General features: G+C 46.6%; 1 protein-coding gene across 1 annotated transcript in view; it reads left to right on the top strand.

The window, feature by feature from the left end:
• The window catches only part of RPL18A (ribosomal protein L18a), a 28,484-nt gene extending 18,841 nt beyond the window's left edge, over positions 1 to 9,643 (top strand). Inside the window, exon 5 of the mRNA XM_085894346.1 lies at positions 9,480 to 9,643. Within this exon, the coding sequence (XP_085750472.1) occupies positions 9,480 to 9,575 (96 nt within the window). The 3' untranslated portion in view covers positions 9,576 to 9,643. The remainder of the gene's footprint in view (positions 1 to 9,479) is intronic.
• Positions 9,644 to 20,000: the final 10,357 nt, after the last annotated feature.

Raw genomic sequence — 20,000 nt, 5'->3', positions numbered from 1 at the left:
TGTGTCTGCTTTCAGTTTGTGCGCTAGTGCGATTGTGTGCTTCTGCGTGCAGTCTGTGTGCCGCATGCCACCGCCCATGTACATGAGATCTTCAATATAGATCGATAATTCTAAGATCTACTGTGATTTATTTACCACAACGAGGCTCTCGGCTGTTAAATGATGAACAGTTTTATTGTGTCTCTTTTGTCACCAGAGTAATGTGTATTTGCTTAAATTGATGGATGTTTTTGTCCGAATAGTTTAGCTTCCGTGATGCCATAAATATATTTTTTTGATTCGTGAAGGGACTGATGTGGTAACTTTACAACAAACTTTTTTGGGTGTTGGTGGGGGGGGGTTATTTTTATACTGCAACCTGAGATGACAAATTATGCTCGGAAAATGGATTTCGCTCTAATCTCATAATTACATGGTTTTGGATAGCTGACAAACATGACTGACCTCATGTAAAAAGTTTAACTCTGAAACCTTGCCAGTTATTTCAAACGGGGAGGGGGGGGGTTAAAGGAGGTCATGTTGAGCTAAAAGTGCCATTTTTAGCCCTCATGGCAACTTGCTCAGTACAGTATTTTCCCTATGAAATGGACATTCTTGTGTAGTACTGGCAAACCGATTTTGAAGGCTTTGAGTGGTACATATTTGATTCAGTAAAATTGAGTGATACTTTTGTCAAAAATATTGCAATGCACTCTCAGTTTATATAACTTTGAGCTGAAATATCTCTAACAAGATCTGAGATAAACCTTCCCAAATCAGTATCCATTAGTGTGCAGACAAAACTATTCGAGAAGAAAATTTGGTGTCCGCAGTAGGAGAGGCGACAGCAGGGGCGGGGGGCACCAATGAAAATGTTTCCGGAGTTTATTGTGGTCAGATTGTTATCCCGGCAGAGCAAGATTGCATCTTTGGTGGGAAGCCTGTGTCGTGTGCTCTGATGAAATATGCCCACATAACAGGACTTTATCTACCATTGGACATCAAACCAGTATTAATACGGAATCTCGTGATCATGTTTTATTTTATTCACAAACAAATTCCATTTTCCATCACTCATCACACTTTACGATGCTGAATGAAATGATCATTTAATATGCAGTAACACTGGGACACAAAAGTATTATGATGTACTAGCCGAAACCCCGTCACAGACGGATTCTGTTCATTCAACCACCCTCACCAGCTCACCCACACTCAAGGGACATGGACTGGACAGGGCATGCTTGCCCCCGCCTACTCATCCCCCGCCCCTGCCCCATTCCCCCCACCTTCAATTTGCTTACCCACGCCCAAAAATTTAATTACCCCGGCCCCGCCCCCGCCTCTTCACTCTCTGCCCCCGTCTCTTGATTCCCCGCCCCACTTGCCCCGGGCCCCCGCCCCCTGTCCACCCCCTCACACTCAACCCCGCCTAATTCACCCCAGCCCCCGCACACTCATCCCCCGCCCCATGTCCCCCCGTCTCCCGCTTTCAATTTGCTTACCCCCCGCCCAAAAATTTGCTTACCTTGCCCCCCACCTCTTCATCCCCCGCCCCCATCTCTTCATCCCCCGTCCCCGCCTCTTCACTCCTCGCCCCCGTCTCAACGAAAAGTGTTTATTCTGCTTCAGAGTTGAAGGTTGACTATCGCCACTATGTGCAATGCACTCTTACAGGTACGAAGTTTCTTTCAGTCCAGGTCACAGTACCGAGAAAAACGTGACGGGACCGCTAGGAGGAGCACAAAATTGGTCCTTCAGTATTAATATATAGATACTATATTATATCAACGAGTAGGAGTACCCGGCATTGCCCAGTCTATTTTTTGTGGGGGCCTAAAATACTTCCGTACACAGACTAAGGAATGTGGTTGGGGATCTTTTAATATTACCTTTCACCTAACTGTAAAGGTTTAGTCGGCACTATAATGATAAATAAATAAAAATAAAAATAAAAACCCCAAAAAACAATATATTCTTTTTTTTTTCAAATTTTTTTGGCCTCCACACTTCACCGGGCTCAAACATGAATCTCTGAAAGTTTTTACGAAGATCCATTCAGCCATCTCTAAGAAAAATGGTGACACAGACAAACGGCTCTCTTTTAGTTTAGATGAATCGTATTTAGCATCCAGTAACACAAATTATTGCAACCAAAATACCAGGATTTTCGATTAATCATCTATGGAATCACCCCCACCACCCCACAGGTGCTGTTCTTAGTCAGTGCGGTATAATTTTTCCAATTCTGACCCACAAACGTCATTGCAAGCCAAACCTGACCTATGACATGAGCACAGCCCTCCTTCACAATGAGTCTTCACACAGTTACAATTAACATTTGCTTTGAAGACACAGTTTGTGGTTGGATCCATTGTCATCCATGTGATGGTTCATAGTTTGATACTGTCCATCATGTCCACTGGGGGATGTGGAATTTATCACGTCAGGGGATGTGACATCAGCATCATCGTTTTTCTCAACAAAGTTTGGCATTTTAGGATCATGTAACAGTCCAACACTCCAGAAAAGGAACTTATGCAGTTCAATGGGCATGGTATCTTCAGCAGATGCAAGCATAAGATCTGCAGCAGTCGGTGGCCATGGACAGTCCAGAGCAGGGGATTCTTTATGATGAGCGCTGTTTGGTAGATATGCAGTTTCATCAACCTGAGTTGCTGGAGCTAATGAATGATGACTCGATCCGGCCTCAATGACTGGGACGTCACTGTGCAGGTTTCTGTCAGTTTCGGATGAGGAACCATCCGACAGCCCTGAAGATCATCCTTGAAGCGGTCAAAAACGGTTCTGGTTGAGAGCGTGTCGACGAATACAAACAGACTTCTGTTCCGCATGGATGGTTGAATGATGGAACACAAGTTGCAGGTAGTTCTGCTCTCGCATTCGCTTCAGTTTATCTGACCTGTAGAAAAGAAAGCACATTTTGAGATGATTAGAGGGAAGAAAAAAAAAGTCTTCTATCAAGAAGTGAGACGACGCTGACCTTTTCACTTTTTCAAAATAATAACAACACGACTTCGACAAAATTTAATCTTGAAGTGTGAACTGGTCTTACACTTAACTTCGGAAAAAAAAATTCAGAATTTTTTTTTATCTCCTTTCCTTTCAGATGAGGCAAATGCATTTTGAAGCAAATGAACAGCAACGCAACTACCCCAAATTGGCAGCAGATGAATCTTATGAAATCGGTATTCTTGTCCTGAAGCATGTTTATTGTTTTTTTTTTAAGCCATTTTGGCTACCAGCAAATGATACCAAATGCATTTCACTGCACAGTTGCATTTTCCTGAAGTCTGTGAGGGTAGCTCGTTCTCTTTTAGTGCATTTCAAAAATGAAGTGATGAGCTTTGTCATCCGGAATACTGCACTTCATGATTCTTGATTCGTTCCTCCTGTGTGGCCGCACTGCGAAATGAAGTGTAGACTGCGGCTTAATTGGCACTGAAATTCCATCAACATCAAATCAGATCAAGCTCATCCGTAATCATTGACATAAACTGTTGAATTCAATACGGTTACTTTTTACCTCTTGAGTGCAGTTCTTGGTTTCTGTTTATTCAACAGGAATCTCCAATATTATTTCTTGTGGCAAAGTTTGTGATATCTCACTTCAAGGGGAAGCAGTCTTTTTCTCTGATATACATCAGAATGCTTTCATTGTGTTTCAGTGTGGCAGCTTGCAGTAGTTTTCCTGAAAAGTCATCCAAGTAGGCATAAAATAATTTTTCCATCTTCCGTTTCATTCCATTTACCTTTTTCACGTCTTCAGGAAGTTTTATTGTTTAACACTGGGAATTGACTGGCTTGACTGGCTAATTTACTAACCTGCTGTCAATGTCTCAGCTTGCTTTAAGGTGTCTTTTGTTGTTTTATGAGACACTCGTGTAGCGGTCCACCTTATTGCAAATTATGCGCATTGCAGGCAAGACATCTGCTCAGGCATGAAGTAAAGGCTCCATCGTGAATGTAATTTTCCCACGGGCTTTGCTTGGGATGAAGTAGATCAGCACAACAAGAACGTTCAACTGACCCCTGAAACTCGGTGGAGGTGGACAGCAGTTTCCTCGTCAGTCGCTATTTTACACGAAGTTCGATCAGACGCTTATTAATAAAATGCCGTCACCAGGTGGCATGAAAACCTGCTTCGGCAGGAATGTCACTACTTCAGTTCGATGAGATGCTCATGATCCTTTGGATTACATTTTGGCAAGCACCGGCCATTCCTACCCACTTCTTCAAGCATTCGTGATATTTACCCTGTCTAGGTGGAGTAAATGGGTCAATAAGATCATTTAAAAAAAACATTTTTGCAGTGCATAAAGCACTTTAAAGATGATGGTGTGGATGACATAATAGTCATAGGTTCATCATCACATTGACGCGGCACATCATGTGACACGATTGTGCACATAATGTGACACAAGCAAGCACTCTGATTGGTCAAGATTAAATACTGTGTAATTCATGCTTCGTGGAGAAATAGTCCAACCTAAAATCTTGCAAAACATCTAAAGTGGCAACTATCAAGAGTTAAACTTCTAGTATACGCAAGATCTTATCTTATTCTCTGAATACTAATGTGTATATTTCATAACTTCTGACCTGGAATGAAACTGAACGATAAATAGTCTCAGCTTGCAGCCTATTTTGCCATTTTTACAACTTCCCGCTTGCCCCCCAAACCTCCAGTTGTGGCTCCATGTTGAATCATTGAGGTGGTTAGCAAGATTCCCTTTCCTCTGACAAATCAAAAACTTCCATTGTTGACGTACTGTTGGGCTCCGTGCTGAGTTGTAGAATAGCACAACACGGATGATGTTGCCATTATTGATTTCAACTGCATGAGGTGCAAGTTGTGTGACCTCCATGTGTAATAATGTCTTTGCAAAAACTCGACACTTTGTCCACCTCTGTCTGATCAGCATTTTATTTTTTTGGACGAAGTTTTTTTTCAAAAAGGTTTGAGCTCAGCTGCTGGCAGACGCATTTGCCAAGCAGGAGCCCATTTTTGTTCCATCTCAAAGCTGCTATAAATATTTAATACTTGCACTGCCAGCTTCGGGCACTGTTCAGCACGAGTTTCCATGCGTTGTAGGTGTGATTCCCTTGTGCGTGAGCCTCATTTTACTCTGCTACTGATCATTGAACCCTTCCAGTTCACCTCCTGTCCTCATCATGCTTGTTCATCTTCAATTCTCTCACCCACCAAATAACATTTACAAGCCAGTGCTGGGCATTTACAAACTTTTCAGGGTATCCAATGAGCAGGTTTTATTTTATTTATTTTTTTAACTGCATTTTTACCTCCGCCACCAAGGGTGAAGGAGGTTATGTTTTCACCCCTTTCTATCTGTCTGTTTGTCTGTGTACGGGATAGCTCAAAAAGTTGTGGACAGATCTGGATGAAATTTTGTCGACAGGTTCGTTATGTAACAAGAACAAACTGATTAGATTTTGGTGAAGATCTGGATCCAACTCCTGGAATTTTTAAAGTGATTCTTCTCCATTGAGAGATAGGGCCAAAAACGACATGCAGCACAATATCTCAAAAAGTTGTGGACACATTCGGATGAAACTTGGTGGACAGGTTCGGTGGGTGGCCATGACAAATTGATTCGATTTTGGTGAAGATCTGGATCCTCATCCGACTACTAGAATTTTAAGTGATTCTTCACCATTGAGAGATGGGACTTAAAAATGATATATAGCACGATATCTCAAAAATTTATTGGGCCGGATATGTTCTCGTGGATCAGGCATTACAGGGCGGAGGTATGTACTCTACTGAGTGCCCTTCTGTTTTTTTTTTTAACTTTCATTTTCGAATAATTTTAATTTTATATCTCGGGGAAAGTATGAAAGACTTTGAAGTGGAACAAAGGTGAGTGGAGAATAGATGCTTTCAGATAAAGTGCAGGATGTGTTGAAATGGCGGATCATAATCAAGTCAGACTGCTAAATATTATGTATTGCAAAGGTTTATGTAATTTGCCTTCTGTGCAGTTCTTGTATAACTCCTCATCATGTGGTTTTTGCCAAGTCCACTCCTTTTCCTCCACTATTGTTTTTTATGACCCAAGATTAACTGTTTTCTTTTTATATCTCCGCCGACAAAGTCACAGGAGGCATTATTTTTCAGGTTGTCTGTCAGTGTGTCCATGGTAGGTTTTCGTTGCCGTGATAACTTAAAGGTCCCCTGACATGCAAAACTTTCTTGTTATTTATATATTAACTTGACCTTCCTAGTGAAGAAATCACCCATGTTTTTTTTTAATCAAAAATGGGATAATTAGACCAATATTTCGATCATTTCTGGAGCTATTCACAACTTGCAATGCCCCGCCCCTTAAAAAAATTGACTTCAGCGAATTGCAGCGTGACGTCACATACAGTAACTCGCACAGAGTGGATTGACTTGAGAGTCGAGATGTCGCGCGCCTTATAAAGTACGTACAAATGCATTTTGCACATGTTAGTGCAATCTCTATGATCGTCTTAATTCCAGTGATTGTTTCACAAAAGTTTTTAAGAGTTTTAGCCGTACTTTCGAAAATGCCTGCAAGATGTATCGTAGCAGGATGCAGCAATACAAGCAAAGACGGAGAAAGCTTTCATGTATTCCCGAAAGATGATAATCGTCGGAGAATATGGACATCTAAAGTGAAGTTGACGAGGGGAAACTGGAAAGGCCCCAGCGATATGAGCGTCATTTGCAGTACCCACTTCGAAGACAGTGACTTTGAGCACGGGCTCAATTCATTCCTCTATTCATCCGAACCCCTCATTCCTCACACACAGAGACAAATTCTGCTTCTGAGCCGTGTATGCACAACAATCACGAGGCAATTATTTATCCCTTTACTACTTTGTCGTAGTCGTATACAAATCCAATACATGTATGCACAATAAAGGGCTATACCATGTACACAAAATATAAAATGTGACTGTTGAACCTTTCCATTAAAAAAAAAATTACAGGGACATACAAGTAAAATACTAACGATTAATATTGCATCATTTCAAGGCGCAAGGAGATAATTTTAAAATCAAACGATGTGAAAAACCTGCACCCACATTTTGCAGCTTATTGAATTGTTTGTTGAAACCAGCCTGCTGGGATAGGTACAATTCCACATACATGCAAGCCAGGTATGGCTGCACTCGACATACATGGGTTTATTCTAAAGTGAAGGTACTTCTTCCATTGGCTTGCTATTCATTAACAATTTGCCAAAATGCTGTAATACAAGAAAAGGGAAAAAAATGTTTGTACAACTATGAAAGACAAATTTATCTGTCCTATTACATGGCCTCATAGCCTCGTGACTCTTATGCATTGACTAAAACATTGTGTGCATGCTAATACAAGTTACTTATCAACTCTAGAGTCTAGACTCGTCCGATAAATCCGTTGTCCGTCCGACTAGTCCGATAAATCCGTCGTCGGTCCGACTCGGCTGATAAATCCGTCGTCCGTCTGACTAGTCTGATAAATCCGTCGTCCGTCCGACTAGGCCGATAAATCTGACGTGCTGTCGCTTTATTTTATTATTCTCTTTTTTTCATTGTTTTCTACTGGTGCTACATGATGACAGTAGGAATAAAATAAATAAAAATGCAACAGAACATCAGATTTATCGGACTACTCGAGCCAATTGTATCGCAAGGTGTGTTCTGCACACAAGTTTTCATCGTATCCGGACAGCCAGATTGCTTCGTTTTATGCGTGGAGAGATACGGCCGATGACATGCACCGGCCTTGTTTGTGATTAATTCGCTGCGAAGCAACATGTCACGCTGCGCTGCGCTGTTCACGTCACCTCACTGAAATATTTCTGATATCGAGCAGTATGCAAGTCAAATTTACATTATTGAATTACGAATAGGATTTAGTCTAACCAGTTGTTATTTCCAAGTCTTCCTTCGATGTCCACCCGATCATCATGAACTCCGGGAATTTCATTGCCATTTTTCTCTGCTTGTCCTGCTTCGGGCTCGAACTGGTAAGGCCGTACTTCATTTAAAGCTGCCTGAACTTCACCTCCCGTGACTGTTATCCGACAATTCTCCATGTGATTCAGACCAAAATCCTTCATTTATCTCACACTCACTGTCGTTACCAGACAAATGAAAGTCCATGCCAGCCATTATTCAAAACCAAATGTTCGATTTTTTTTTTAAAGCAGAAATGAACGAAGCGATTGAGTCGACCAATCAAATGTCGAAACACACAGCAAGCCAATAGAATCACGTAGACCACCAACCCGAGTAATTAACGTGCAGCTTTTGTCATACTGTAGCTGACGTCATGTTGGTTACGCCCCTTTCAGAAGAATTTTTAGGGGCGTTCCCGAAGACGTTTGTTTTTTTAATTTTACATTTTACAGAATGAGTTTTGTGAAAATCATTGTCAGATCTGAAATCACGATGAAATACTCCTCTAGGACATGTATATATGAAATTTCAGTACTTTTCCATGTCAGGGGACCTTTAAGAACGACTGAAAGGATCCAAGTCAAACGTGGTACAAGTATGGATAATGATGTGAAGATGAACTGATTTGATTTTGGGGTCAACAGATCATAGGTCAGAGGTCATGATAGGTAAAATTTTGTTACCACACTAACTTGTGAACCAGTAATGGGATTTTGACCAAAATTTGTATAATTATACAGTGTGATGCTAAGATGAAGTGATTAGATGGCAGCATTAAGAGTTCAAAGGTCAAGGTCAGAGTCGGTGACAGGTTTTTGTTACCATGATAACTTATGATCGGCTGAAGGAATCCAAGTCAAACTTGGTGCAAGTATGGATAATGATTTAATAATATTGGTGGAGGCATATCTGCCGATGTCACGACGTCATAGTGCCATTCTAGTTTTAGATGAAATAATGTAGCAATGGGCTCGTGTGATTGCCTCGAGATACGCACACTCGCCAATAAGTTGTCTAGCCTGGGTTTGAATCCCGACCCAGCTATAAACGGTCATCCTGGTGTTTCACCGCCAGGGTGGTTCCGTCCTTCGGATGGACGTTGAGCGTGTGTTCCGTCTGCCGGCATTAGTTGGCTCACGTTAAATATCCCACGGGAAGGCAATGGCAAACCACCCAGTATAACCCTTCCCAAGAAACTGCTTTGGCAGCACCTATGCTCTGTAACAGGGTATGGTACATCAGAATGTAGGAAGTAGCTGCTTTTTATAGCTATTGTTTGTCCAGCTTTAACAGATGCTTGAACATATTGCATTTGCTTTTCACTTGCAAATGAAAATGGAATATTTTGTGTTTTTTTAAAAATTATTATTATTTTTTATTTTGAGTTGTATCCTCACCAATGTTTACAGGAACAAAGACGGAGCACCAAAGAAATATTTTTTTTTGTATATTGGCAAACATATCAATTGACTTGTATTTTCAATGTGATTACAAGTTGAATTGAATTGTTTTCTAACTTGTTCGTCTTTGTGCCCCTGCTGCAGAATTCCAAGATCAAATTCCCACTGCCTTGCCGGGTTCTGCAGAAGCAACATGCACCCCGTTTTGCCAGCAGAATCCCCAGGACATTTTTCTTCTGAGCATGCTATCTTGCTGGTGGCTCTTGTGTCACATTTGTCCATCCAATAATAAAGATTTTTTTCCCTCAGCATTTTGGTGACCCTTGATATTTTTATTTGTTTATTTATAATTATTATTATGTTGTTTGTTTTTTTTGAGTGTTAGAGAAATTAAATATCCAAGATTGTTGGGTGTTTTATTTATCTTATAAATATTTTCAAGTGTTTGTGCAAGCCTGGTGTTGGCTTAGTGGTTTGGGTGACTAGCTTAGGATCTTAGGGTCCTGAATTTGAGCCCTGTTTTTTTTTGTGTTTTTCTTTTGTTTACATTGTTGAGGCTCGTATGAGAGCTAACACACACTGCACAACAAGGGGGGCATGAGTCGAGGGGTGGGAGAGGGATGGGGTGGGAAACACGGGGTATATAAGATGAACACCACAGGGACTTTCAGGAAGGAAAGCAGGGAATTTGAAGGAGGTGGGTTTGGGGTGGATTAACGGGGGTAGAAAAGAGCGAGGTTTTGGATGGGGGAAGATAAGAGGTGGTGGTGAACAGCTGTTGAAGGCCTGGAGGGAAGAATGGGATTGAAGAGAGTGTGGGAGTTTATTCCAAAGGTGGGAAAAAGAGGAATGAAAGAGTGAAGGTGAGTAGTGATTCGTGATTTTGGTAGTTTTACCAGAAGGGGGTTGCTGGCGGACCTTGAATGCCCTGGGGAAATATGGTGGGTAAAATCGCAGACAGAGCAGGGGGCGAGACTGGAGCGGAGGCAGTAGAAGACAGAAAGACCACCCACCTGCCTGCGGTGAGAGAGTGAGAGGCCCAAGCACTCAGCCTCATCGTGGGAGATACCAATGATCCGAAATGCCTTGGTTTCCACAGCGTGAAGCTGAGAAAGGTGGGAGGCCGGAGCACCAGCCCAGATGGGAGAGCAGGACTCCATCAGGCTATGGACAAAAGCTTTGCAAGTGATCAGGAGCTCAGGTGGGCCGAGGAAGGACTTTGCACGACGAAGTATTCCCAATTGGCGACTGGCTTTGGAGGCCAGGTTGGAAATGTGGCTTTCCCAGGAAAGATCATGGCAGATAGTGGGACCCAGAAGCTTGAAAGAAAGGACTTCTTCCAGAAGATTTTTGAGAAAGTGGATGGGGGTTTTTTTTCCAAATGATACTTTCAGAGAGACATAGTGAGAGTGTGAGATTTGTCAGGATTGAAAGACATGTTCCATGTGTTGGACTGGTTTGTGATTTTATCCAGTTCTGCAGAGAGCGAAGAAGCTGTTGCTTGCCGGTCTGAGGTATGACATGGTACGGCAGAAGGTGAGTCATCAGCAAAGAGATAAAGAGGATTTTCCAGAGAGTTGGAGAGATCATTGATGAAAACCAGAAAAAGAACAGGGCCCAGAATGCTGCCTTGAGGAATTCCAGCCTGGACAGGAAGAGGGGATGAGAACTCCATTTAGGTCCACACATTGACTGTGACAGGAGAGGAAGTCTGTGAGCCATGAGTGGAGATGGCCTTGGATACCATAGGAAGAGAGTTTGGTGAGTAGGGCAGGGTGCCAGACCGTGTCAAAAGCACGTGATATGTCCAGGGATACGGCTCGGATTTCATGTCTGGCATTGAGGACCTCCATCCATTGTTGGGAGAGCAGAAGCAGCATATCCAGGGTAGAGTGACCTGGTCTGATATCAAATTAATGATCGGAAATGAAGCCATTGGAGAAGAGGAAGGATTTAATGTCTGAAGCGATGATGGATTCCATAACCTTGCTGTTGATTGCGAGAAGTCTGATTGGTCTGTCGTTGCAGGGATCTCTTTTTGCACCTTTTTATGTAGAGCGGTAATGCTTGCTGATTTCCAAGCAGATGGCAGATGACCTTGAGCAAATGAGAGGGTGAATAGAACAGGTGAACAAGAGCAGAGTAGCGGGTTTTTAGGACAAGTGAGGTGATGCCGCCTGGACCGGTTGCAGAATCTGAGTCGACTTTGACAACAAGCTCTCTACTTTGTCAGAAGAATAGGACACAGAGTCCAGGGACAGTTGTGTGTGACTGGGTGAGGTGGGTGCAGAAAGTGATGGGTTTTGGACACAAGATTTAGATGCAAACACCGAGTTTAGGCATTCAACCTTTTCACGTGCGGTGTCAGCTGTGCAGCCATTTGAGGTCAGGGAGGGGATGGAGGGGGAACATACACCAGAAACAGATTTGATTAGATGCCACCAAGATTTGGATGGGAAAGAGAGGTTTGAGAGTTCAGACTTGAGATAAGAAAGATGTTGTTTTCTGGCTCTTCTGAGGGTAGATACACACTTGTTCTGAGCTTTATGGAAGGAACTGATATTACCCTCAGTTGGGTTTGCTTTTCATGTGGCAAGGCAAGTTGTTTCAGGACAACTGCCTCGCCACAAGCTTCAGTGAACAATGGGTTGGAGAAAGGGTTGGACAGTGAACCGTTGGCTACTGTATTAACACCAGGTGGAGTTGACTCAGCCTGTTATCCTTCTGAGGTCGGCAAAATGAGTACCAGTGTACTGGTAGAGGGGCAGAGCATCAACGGCACAGCCACGCTTCCAAGAAATGGTAGCTACCCCGGCATCCAAGCTGCCGTACGCAAGAATAAGTGTTTATGTGTTTCATGGCTGAACCGCAGCACCGAGAAGCCCAAAGTTTTGGGTGTCCAGTACATACTTTAGAATCTGGGCAAGGTTTTAAGCTCCAATACGTTGGCCTTGACATCCGTTTTGAGGCCACCAAAGACCACTATAGCCAGCAGGCAAAAGGTAACCACCATGAGGCCAATAACTCAATCGCTTTTCAATGTCCCACTGCTGGGAAAAGCTCACCCATCCAGGCACTGCCAGGTTGCCCCTGCTAGTTCAAAATATTCTGATGTCTGTGTTACTCCCTCTTCATCATGGGTTCTGCACCTTCAGAATGAACACCGTCATCACTCTTGCACAATCTGCTGTCTTCTGTAACACGCAGGGCACTTTTTGAATAAAGTTCTCAGGAAAATACCAGTTTATACGTGTTACCTGCACTCCAAAAATGAGTTCCAGCTCAGAGCTGGAAATTAAGTGAATTCATAAGCATTTTTGCCAATCTATGGAGAGCAACATTTTAGATGGTGTTTAATTTGGTATAACAGATGACTTCTAACTTGTGTGAAACACCGGTATGATGAATGGCATGGCATATTGAATGGACCGAACAAATCTTCCTGAGTGATATGTGACGTTTATCAGATTCACACAGTTACAGCTCCTCGTAACTCTCGAGTCTATACCGAGTAATAATCTTGCGGGAATTCTCAAGCAGTTTGTTTTGCTACAACGCATGTGGTTAACCCCCCAAGCTTATTTTGCTGCTTCGACGGTGTATATTTTTTAAAGTTTCGATAAACGTTTTTTTTTGTTTCTTTTTTTCAGAGGGTGGCACCCAGTATTGAAGATTGGTCTTGTGTCGGTGCAAGAAATCTGGAGAAATGGTGCTTTCACTTTAGTTCTGGTGGGTAATACACACTCCAAATTTTGATCAGATGTTTTCAGGGGGTGGGGCAGTGGGGGGAGAAAGTGTGGCTTATGCATGAAAACATGGCATTTGTGGTGCATAACCTAATGTTGCCATTGCGTGGTTTGCCGTGTTTATGCTGTTTGTAGTCTTTGTTCATCTGCCTACTTAGTTGACTTCAGACTCCAAAACCAGGCTGGCTAAATTTTTTAAATTGGTCCAGGTAATGACAGCCTACTCTTTCAGAAAGGTACTGAGCCATATTTGACAGAATTTGAGATTAGTCACCTTGCCTGTGAAGCACCATTGGTTTCTATTGTTCTATTGTAGTTCTATTCTATTCTAGAAGTTTCTATTGTTGGTAGGTTTTATTACCTCCATCACCGAAGGTGCATGGAGGTTATGTTTTCACGCCTGTCTGTCTTTGGCTGTTTATATGTCTGTGTGTAGGATATCTCAAAAAATTATGGATGTACTGGGATGAAACCTCGTGGGCAGGTTGGGTGTGCGACGAGGACGAATTGATTCGATCTTAATGAAGATCCAGATCCGGAACCGACTCCTAAAAATTTTAAAATGATTCTTCACTATTGAGAGATCGGGCGAAAAATGATATATAGCACGATATCTCAAAAAGTTGACGAGTTGTGACAAAACGAGGTGGATGAATTGTTTAGGTGACAAGAACGAGCCAATTAGATTGTGGTTACGGTCCGGATCCAGGTGTGGCCTATCAGTAAAATGCAAAACGTAAACTGTACAGCCTGATGGAGGTATGCACTCCATTGAGTGCCGTTCTAGTTCTTGTGAGAATCTGTCTGAGAGAAGCATGTTACCAGTGGTCCACAAGAGTTATGTGGCTTCTTCGAAAGGTTCTGCAACCAAGATACAAATTGCTTTATAAATGCCACCAGTTTTGTGTGTGTATATGTGTGTGTGTGTATGTGTGTATATATGTATATATATATATATATATATATATATATATATATATATATATATATATATATATATATATATTGTTGCGGTATTCGCGCCCGCCGGCGTGCTGACGGCCACGTAACTCGAATCGCGGCACGTCGCCCACCGGACGGACAATCCAGTCGTGACCCTCTCGGACTAACGCCGGGAACCAGTCACGGGTGGACCTTTCGGTCTCACCGCGATCGAGCCAATCAGCCCCCGCGTGGGATAGGGTTGCTCGCCAAATTCGACCTACCTAAGTACCCACGCGGAGGGTAGACCGGGCGATCGCACCTCGCCGCAGGTCGACTTCGGACACGGGCCACTTAAGCGACCCGTTCCGTACTATCAGAATAACCGAGCGGTGTTATCGTCGACCTCAACGGTTCGATTAATTATCGGGCGTATTCAGCCCACTACCAACCCTTTACGTGAAGCAAGATGAGGGTTCAATGGGAGAAATGACGAAGCGAAGCGGGAAACAGTTCAACAATAAAGCACATTTATTCGCGCCGAACGGAAAGCACACATTCAATTCCACCAAATGCACACAGAAAAGACACAATGCAATTTACACAAAAAGCAAATGTAAAAGCGAAAACACAATGCAGAGCTAATACCGACTACCGAGCACACGGCAACACTTATACAATTTTACTTCACAGACGGCGCCGACAACACATACCCAAAACCAAGGAAAAGAAATACCCTCAAGAATGAGGCGGGCCTGAGGCCGAGACCGGGTCGGGCCTACCCGTCTGGTGATGAGACGCGGAGCGGCGATGGCGCCTCAACTCCGCGGGCCTCGCGGGCAGTGTCTGGCAGGGGGGTGGGAAAGGGGCCCCCTTGGTCGCACTATCTCAGCGCGGGGGGAAACAGGAGGGGGTTGCTGATGCTCGGGGTATAGAGGATCTTTATTATCCCTGGTGTGCGTCTCCACCTTGGCCAGGTCGCGCTGTCGGCCTCCCTCGGGTGCAGCTCCCTGCACGACGCGAGCACCCCCTCGTCTGGTGTCGCCGCCTTTCCACAGCTCGTCCCCTCCGTTCCGACTCCAACGCACACGACGAGCAGCTCCACCGCCCGCGAAGTCTTGACCCTCTGCTTCCGACTCTCCTACTCTCCGCCTCTGGACTCTCCGACTCTCCACTTCTTGACTCTCCGACCCTTCCTCTTCTTACTCTCCGACCGACTCTTCTTGACTCTCCGACCCTTCACTCTGGTGACTGACGAACACGGTCCTTTTATCCCCCCGTAGCTTCGCCTTTGACCCCCTCCCTTTGACCTTTCACCTCGCTCCCCATTGGCCCGAGAAAAAGTGGGCGTGAAGGCTTTTTGATCCACAAATTTGCATATATCGATCGTCCTGGAGGCGGGGCCAAATCGCCCCTCGCTCACCGATTGGACGGCAAAAAGTGGGCGTGTGTCGTTTTTGATCCGTTTTTGAAGCACAAAATCCGTGATTTTGTACACGCTGTTCGGCGCGCGCCCTGCACGAGTCCAACACCGGTACCCACAGGCGGTGCAAGAACGGTGGCGATGCGACGGCTGCGAGGTGTGACGTGAAGGTCGTGGCGGTTGTGGTGAAGCGGCGTTGTGGTTGGTGGTTGATGTTGTGGTTGTGGTGGTAATCATGGCGGTTGGTCCAAAATAAAGATAGTAAAAGAAAAACGGCTATCCTGAAGAGTCGCAGCACGCATAAATGACATGTATTCCCACTAGACAACGGGTTTGGGCCTAACTACACATATACTTGCCGAGATACCTCACCTAAGGGACCTGAATGGTGGTTTGCGAATTTGGTAACCACAACACTACCCCGTTCCCTTTTTACAGACTCGTCCCGAGTCGTCAAATTTTCGTGTGCCATCATGTGTAGTTTTCCCCTAGTACATTTTACCTACGGATCCCTGAGTGCGACATTCATGGTATTCGTGTCCCCAAAATAAATAACCTGAGGGCTGCGTAACTATCTAAACAAACTCACTCACACGGACGACTTAAATAAAATTGCCGGCGCTAGACAGACATGCCGGGGGCGCACTCATATTTACAGTACATCTTAACCTTAACTTACAAATTTTACACTAAACCATGGCCCAGGATCATTGAACTCTGCAAAAAGAAAGCAGTTAGCAGGGAGCCAGGCTGCCCACATGCAGTCTCTGGCTCAAACAATGCAGGTGACAGGGAACGTGGCTGGCTGCTCACACGCAGTCCAAGGCCTTCCCTTTTGAACTGAACGCAGTGAACCACGACGGTGCATGGGCTGCACAAACGCAGTCTCCGTGCCAGCTCAAGTGGCACACGCAATGAGCACAACGAATGGATGCATGAACACAAACATGGTGCACGGGCCGCCACTGCAGGCCCGTGTTGTAGCTGCCAACAGGGCAGTTCTCGCAGCTTGCAAACTGTTGCTTTCTGATCCTGGCGCACATGGAAACGAACAGGGGGGGGGGGCAAAGCAAAAATTGAACGGGGCTGGTGAACGTGGGCAGTGGGCATGGCATGGCAAAGGCAAGCAGGCAAACACAGCCCGCAGAAGAAGGCCGCTGCAGGCAAACACAGCCGGCAGATGAACTGGCCGGCACAGGCCTCGAAGAAAAACAGCCAGCAGATGAACTGGCCGGCACAGGCCTTGCAGCACACAGCTGCCGATGAAGTTGGCCGGCCTCCGCCTTGAAGCAAAACACGGCCAGCCGATGAAGTTGGCCAGCCTTTGCCGTTCAGTGGAGGTTGGTGGAGGGAGTGCGGTGGTGCTGGCCACTTGGAAGGCGGGCTCGGACCTACCTACCTGTCTCCCTCCCAACCTATCGCCTTTGCCTGTCACTGTACATACCCACTCCCTTAATTTGTCAAACCCCAATTTAGCCCCCACTTATTTTTTTGTTGTTTTTATTTTTACTCCCCCACTATAAATCGTCCCCTAACCCCCTTTATCGTCCTTGTTCGGCTAACCTATCCTGTCACCTAGCCTACTCCCAACCCCTACGTTCCCTTCCCGGAGGGGAATAAGGGAGAGCTAACGTCCTGTGCCGAGGCCCAACTCAAGCCTCAGAATGGCCTCCCCAGAGTTCGGCGATCTATAACCAAAGTGGGTCCAGCGGCCCACAACGAGAGCGAGGGGATGGATGGTGCGGAGGGGTACATCTCCTAATCTACCCTAACCATTTAACTGTTAAACTACCCCGGGGCTTTCAACAAGCGCCTCTCGCTTAAACTATTGGTTCTAACAACCCAGATTCCCGTCGCCTGTGTTGGTGTCCTCACAATTTCGGGCCTCGCCCCCCAATTTTCGCTCCGTGCCCTCACACGGTCTCCTGGCTGGGACACGTGGCTCCCTTTGGCAGGCACGACCCTCTGCCGAATCTCCCGCTATGGCACCCCCGGGCACTACACTGCCTCCGAGCCTACCAGCTCCCTAACACCGGGGAGTGCCCCCCATGGCACCTCCCCTGAAACGCACACGTGGCAGGCCGGCCTCCCGGGCCCCTTTCCGAGGGTCACCCGTGCCCACAACACTGCCCACGCGGCTAATGGCGCCCCGGGCCCCCGCACCAAGCAGGCGCACCCGTGCCCACTACTCTATCCCGGTCCCCCATGGGCCCATGGCCTACCGCGGCCGACTAGCCTGGTGCCCGGGGTACCCACTCAGCGATACTCACCTTTCGCAGCCACGCTCCCAAGCCCGTCAACAGGGCTCCTGCACCCCTCCAAATGGGTCTCGAGCCTACACTCCCACCAACAACAAAACGACCTCCATTTTGTAAATTTGACTAACCCCCTAACTCACTCTACACTGACCCCGGGGTCCCTTGGGCGGGAGTCACTCCTCCCCCCAATCACTCATCGCACCATGCATTCCCCATTCACTCCATACACACAGACCCGCTGGCCTCACTCACTCACCAAGTACTCACCTCACAACTCTCCAACTCTTCAACACACACACCGCTGAACTCTGCCATCCTTCTAACTACATCCCCTAACTAACTCGTGCTCCCACGTCGTCCCTTAAACTATAGCACGTTCCTTTTAACCTACGTAGCTAAGCTACGTCCCCACTACACATTTACTGTCTGTCACTGTCTCCAAATCATCAAAAATCATTTCCCATTTTCCCATCCTAAATCTGGCTACAATCCCTCTAACTAATCCATTCCACGGACTCCATGAGGACTTACCCCTGCCCCATGAAGTCGGTCTAACTAAGCTAACCCTTCCCCCTAACTAATTTTCCATCCTGTGCCCAGGGTCAAGGGGGTCTTTCACCCCTTGCCCAGGAATCCTGTGCACCCGAAAGTGAGGCTTGTTCTTTTTTTTTTTTTTTTCTTTACATGCGCAGCGCCAGCGCGGCAACTCAGAGCTCGCGCACTTTGCACCTGCCCGTGACGTCATGCAGCTGCACGTGTTCTTCGTCCCTCCTTGGACGGTACCATCCGGCAGAGATACCCCTCCTGCCGGATTCCAACCACACGTGCAGCCATGACGTCACCGTGCGCATAAAAAAAAACACAAGCCCCACGTCTCGAGGGGTTCCCCACGCGAACACATGTGCTTTGCCCGTTGGAGCTTAACACACACGATCGCGTGGAGAACCCGTCCGGTCCAAATCCGTTTACCTGCCTAAACTTTGTCCGTCCGCGGGATCGGCAAATCCACCGCGTGCGTTTCCGGACCGGGACTTCACTCTCGCAAGCGAGCACGTGGTGGTCTCGTGCGTTGCACAGCACGAACCGCGTGCTCACTGCTGGGTGAACCCGGCACGGTCCCCGAAACAACTACAGCCGCTACTCGGCTTTCTTTCCTCTGTCGCCTTCGTCGTCTCCATTCCACCCACGCACACCTGCGTGTTACGACGCACACAGTCCACACCATCACATTCACACCGGGAGATGCGGCTGCGTGCTCCCGCATGCCAACCGACATCTCCCTCACATACCGCTCTCTCACACACACGGTCTCCCTTGCACACAGCGACCTTGCACACGGCCGTTCACTCACGCGTGCGGGGGCACTCACCCGCGGTGCCTCACTCGCACTCCGTGCCTCATCCACACACGCGGGGGCACTCACCCGCGGTGCCTCATCCACACGCGGTGCCTCACTCACACACACGGCGACACTCATACACGGTGCCTCATCCACACACGCGGGGGCACTCAACCGCGGTGCCTCACTCACACTCCGTGCCTCACTCACACACGGCGTGCTGGGAAGCACGTACTCCGACACCATCGCCACCACACCACTCACACACGGGGTCGCTTCCACACACGGGGACGCACTCACACCTTGCACCACACACACAGGGACAACCACACTGGGGATTCGTGTCCCCACAAGGGTCTCCGGGGCCTCTATACCCCCCAAGCTCTCCAAGCACCTGTCCACAGCACCCGTCCTCTCAACCTCGCAAAGCACGACCGAACTCACCTGGTCGTGACTCGCCTCAAGGGGGCATACTCCCTCCCCTCGTTCCTGGAGGAGGCCATCCAGGTGCTCGCACTGGGTCTCCACACGCTCCGCGAGCTCACCCCCATTATCCTCCACTACCTCCGTGTGTGTGTGCGTCACTTACCCCGTCTTCCTCGTGTAGTCTTTCCTCTATTTTTTCTATCTCCCGTGTCTCTGCCAACTCTTCACCCTTTACCTCCCTTGTCTCAACTATTATTTCCTTTGTCACGGCCTTCATGCCCGCCTGCAGGCATCGGCCCATGTTCTGCGTCTCACCCCGGAACTTTTTCATTTCCTCCTTCATTTGCTTGCCCATGTCTTTCATTTCGTTTTTTATTTCATTTGTCATTGCCGCCAGCATGGCGCATAGCTGGGCCACGTCGGGTGCGCTTGAGTGAGCCATTTCGGCAGGGGTTGGGGAAGGGTCTTGGTGGAGAGGGGGGGGGGAGGTGTCATACACCGCGGCCGCTGCCGCACCCACCTCGGGCCCTGGGTTCAGTTGGGCGAGTCCGT

Source organism: Eptatretus burgeri, chromosome 9 (genome assembly GCF_056783735.1).
Source record: "Eptatretus burgeri isolate ZD-2024b chromosome 9, Ebu_testis_v1, whole genome shotgun sequence".
Lineage (NCBI taxonomy): Eukaryota > Metazoa > Chordata > Myxini > Myxiniformes > Myxinidae > Eptatretus > Eptatretus burgeri.
Note: the sequence above shows the minus strand (reverse complement) of the source record. Positions and strands in the feature narration are given on the sequence as shown.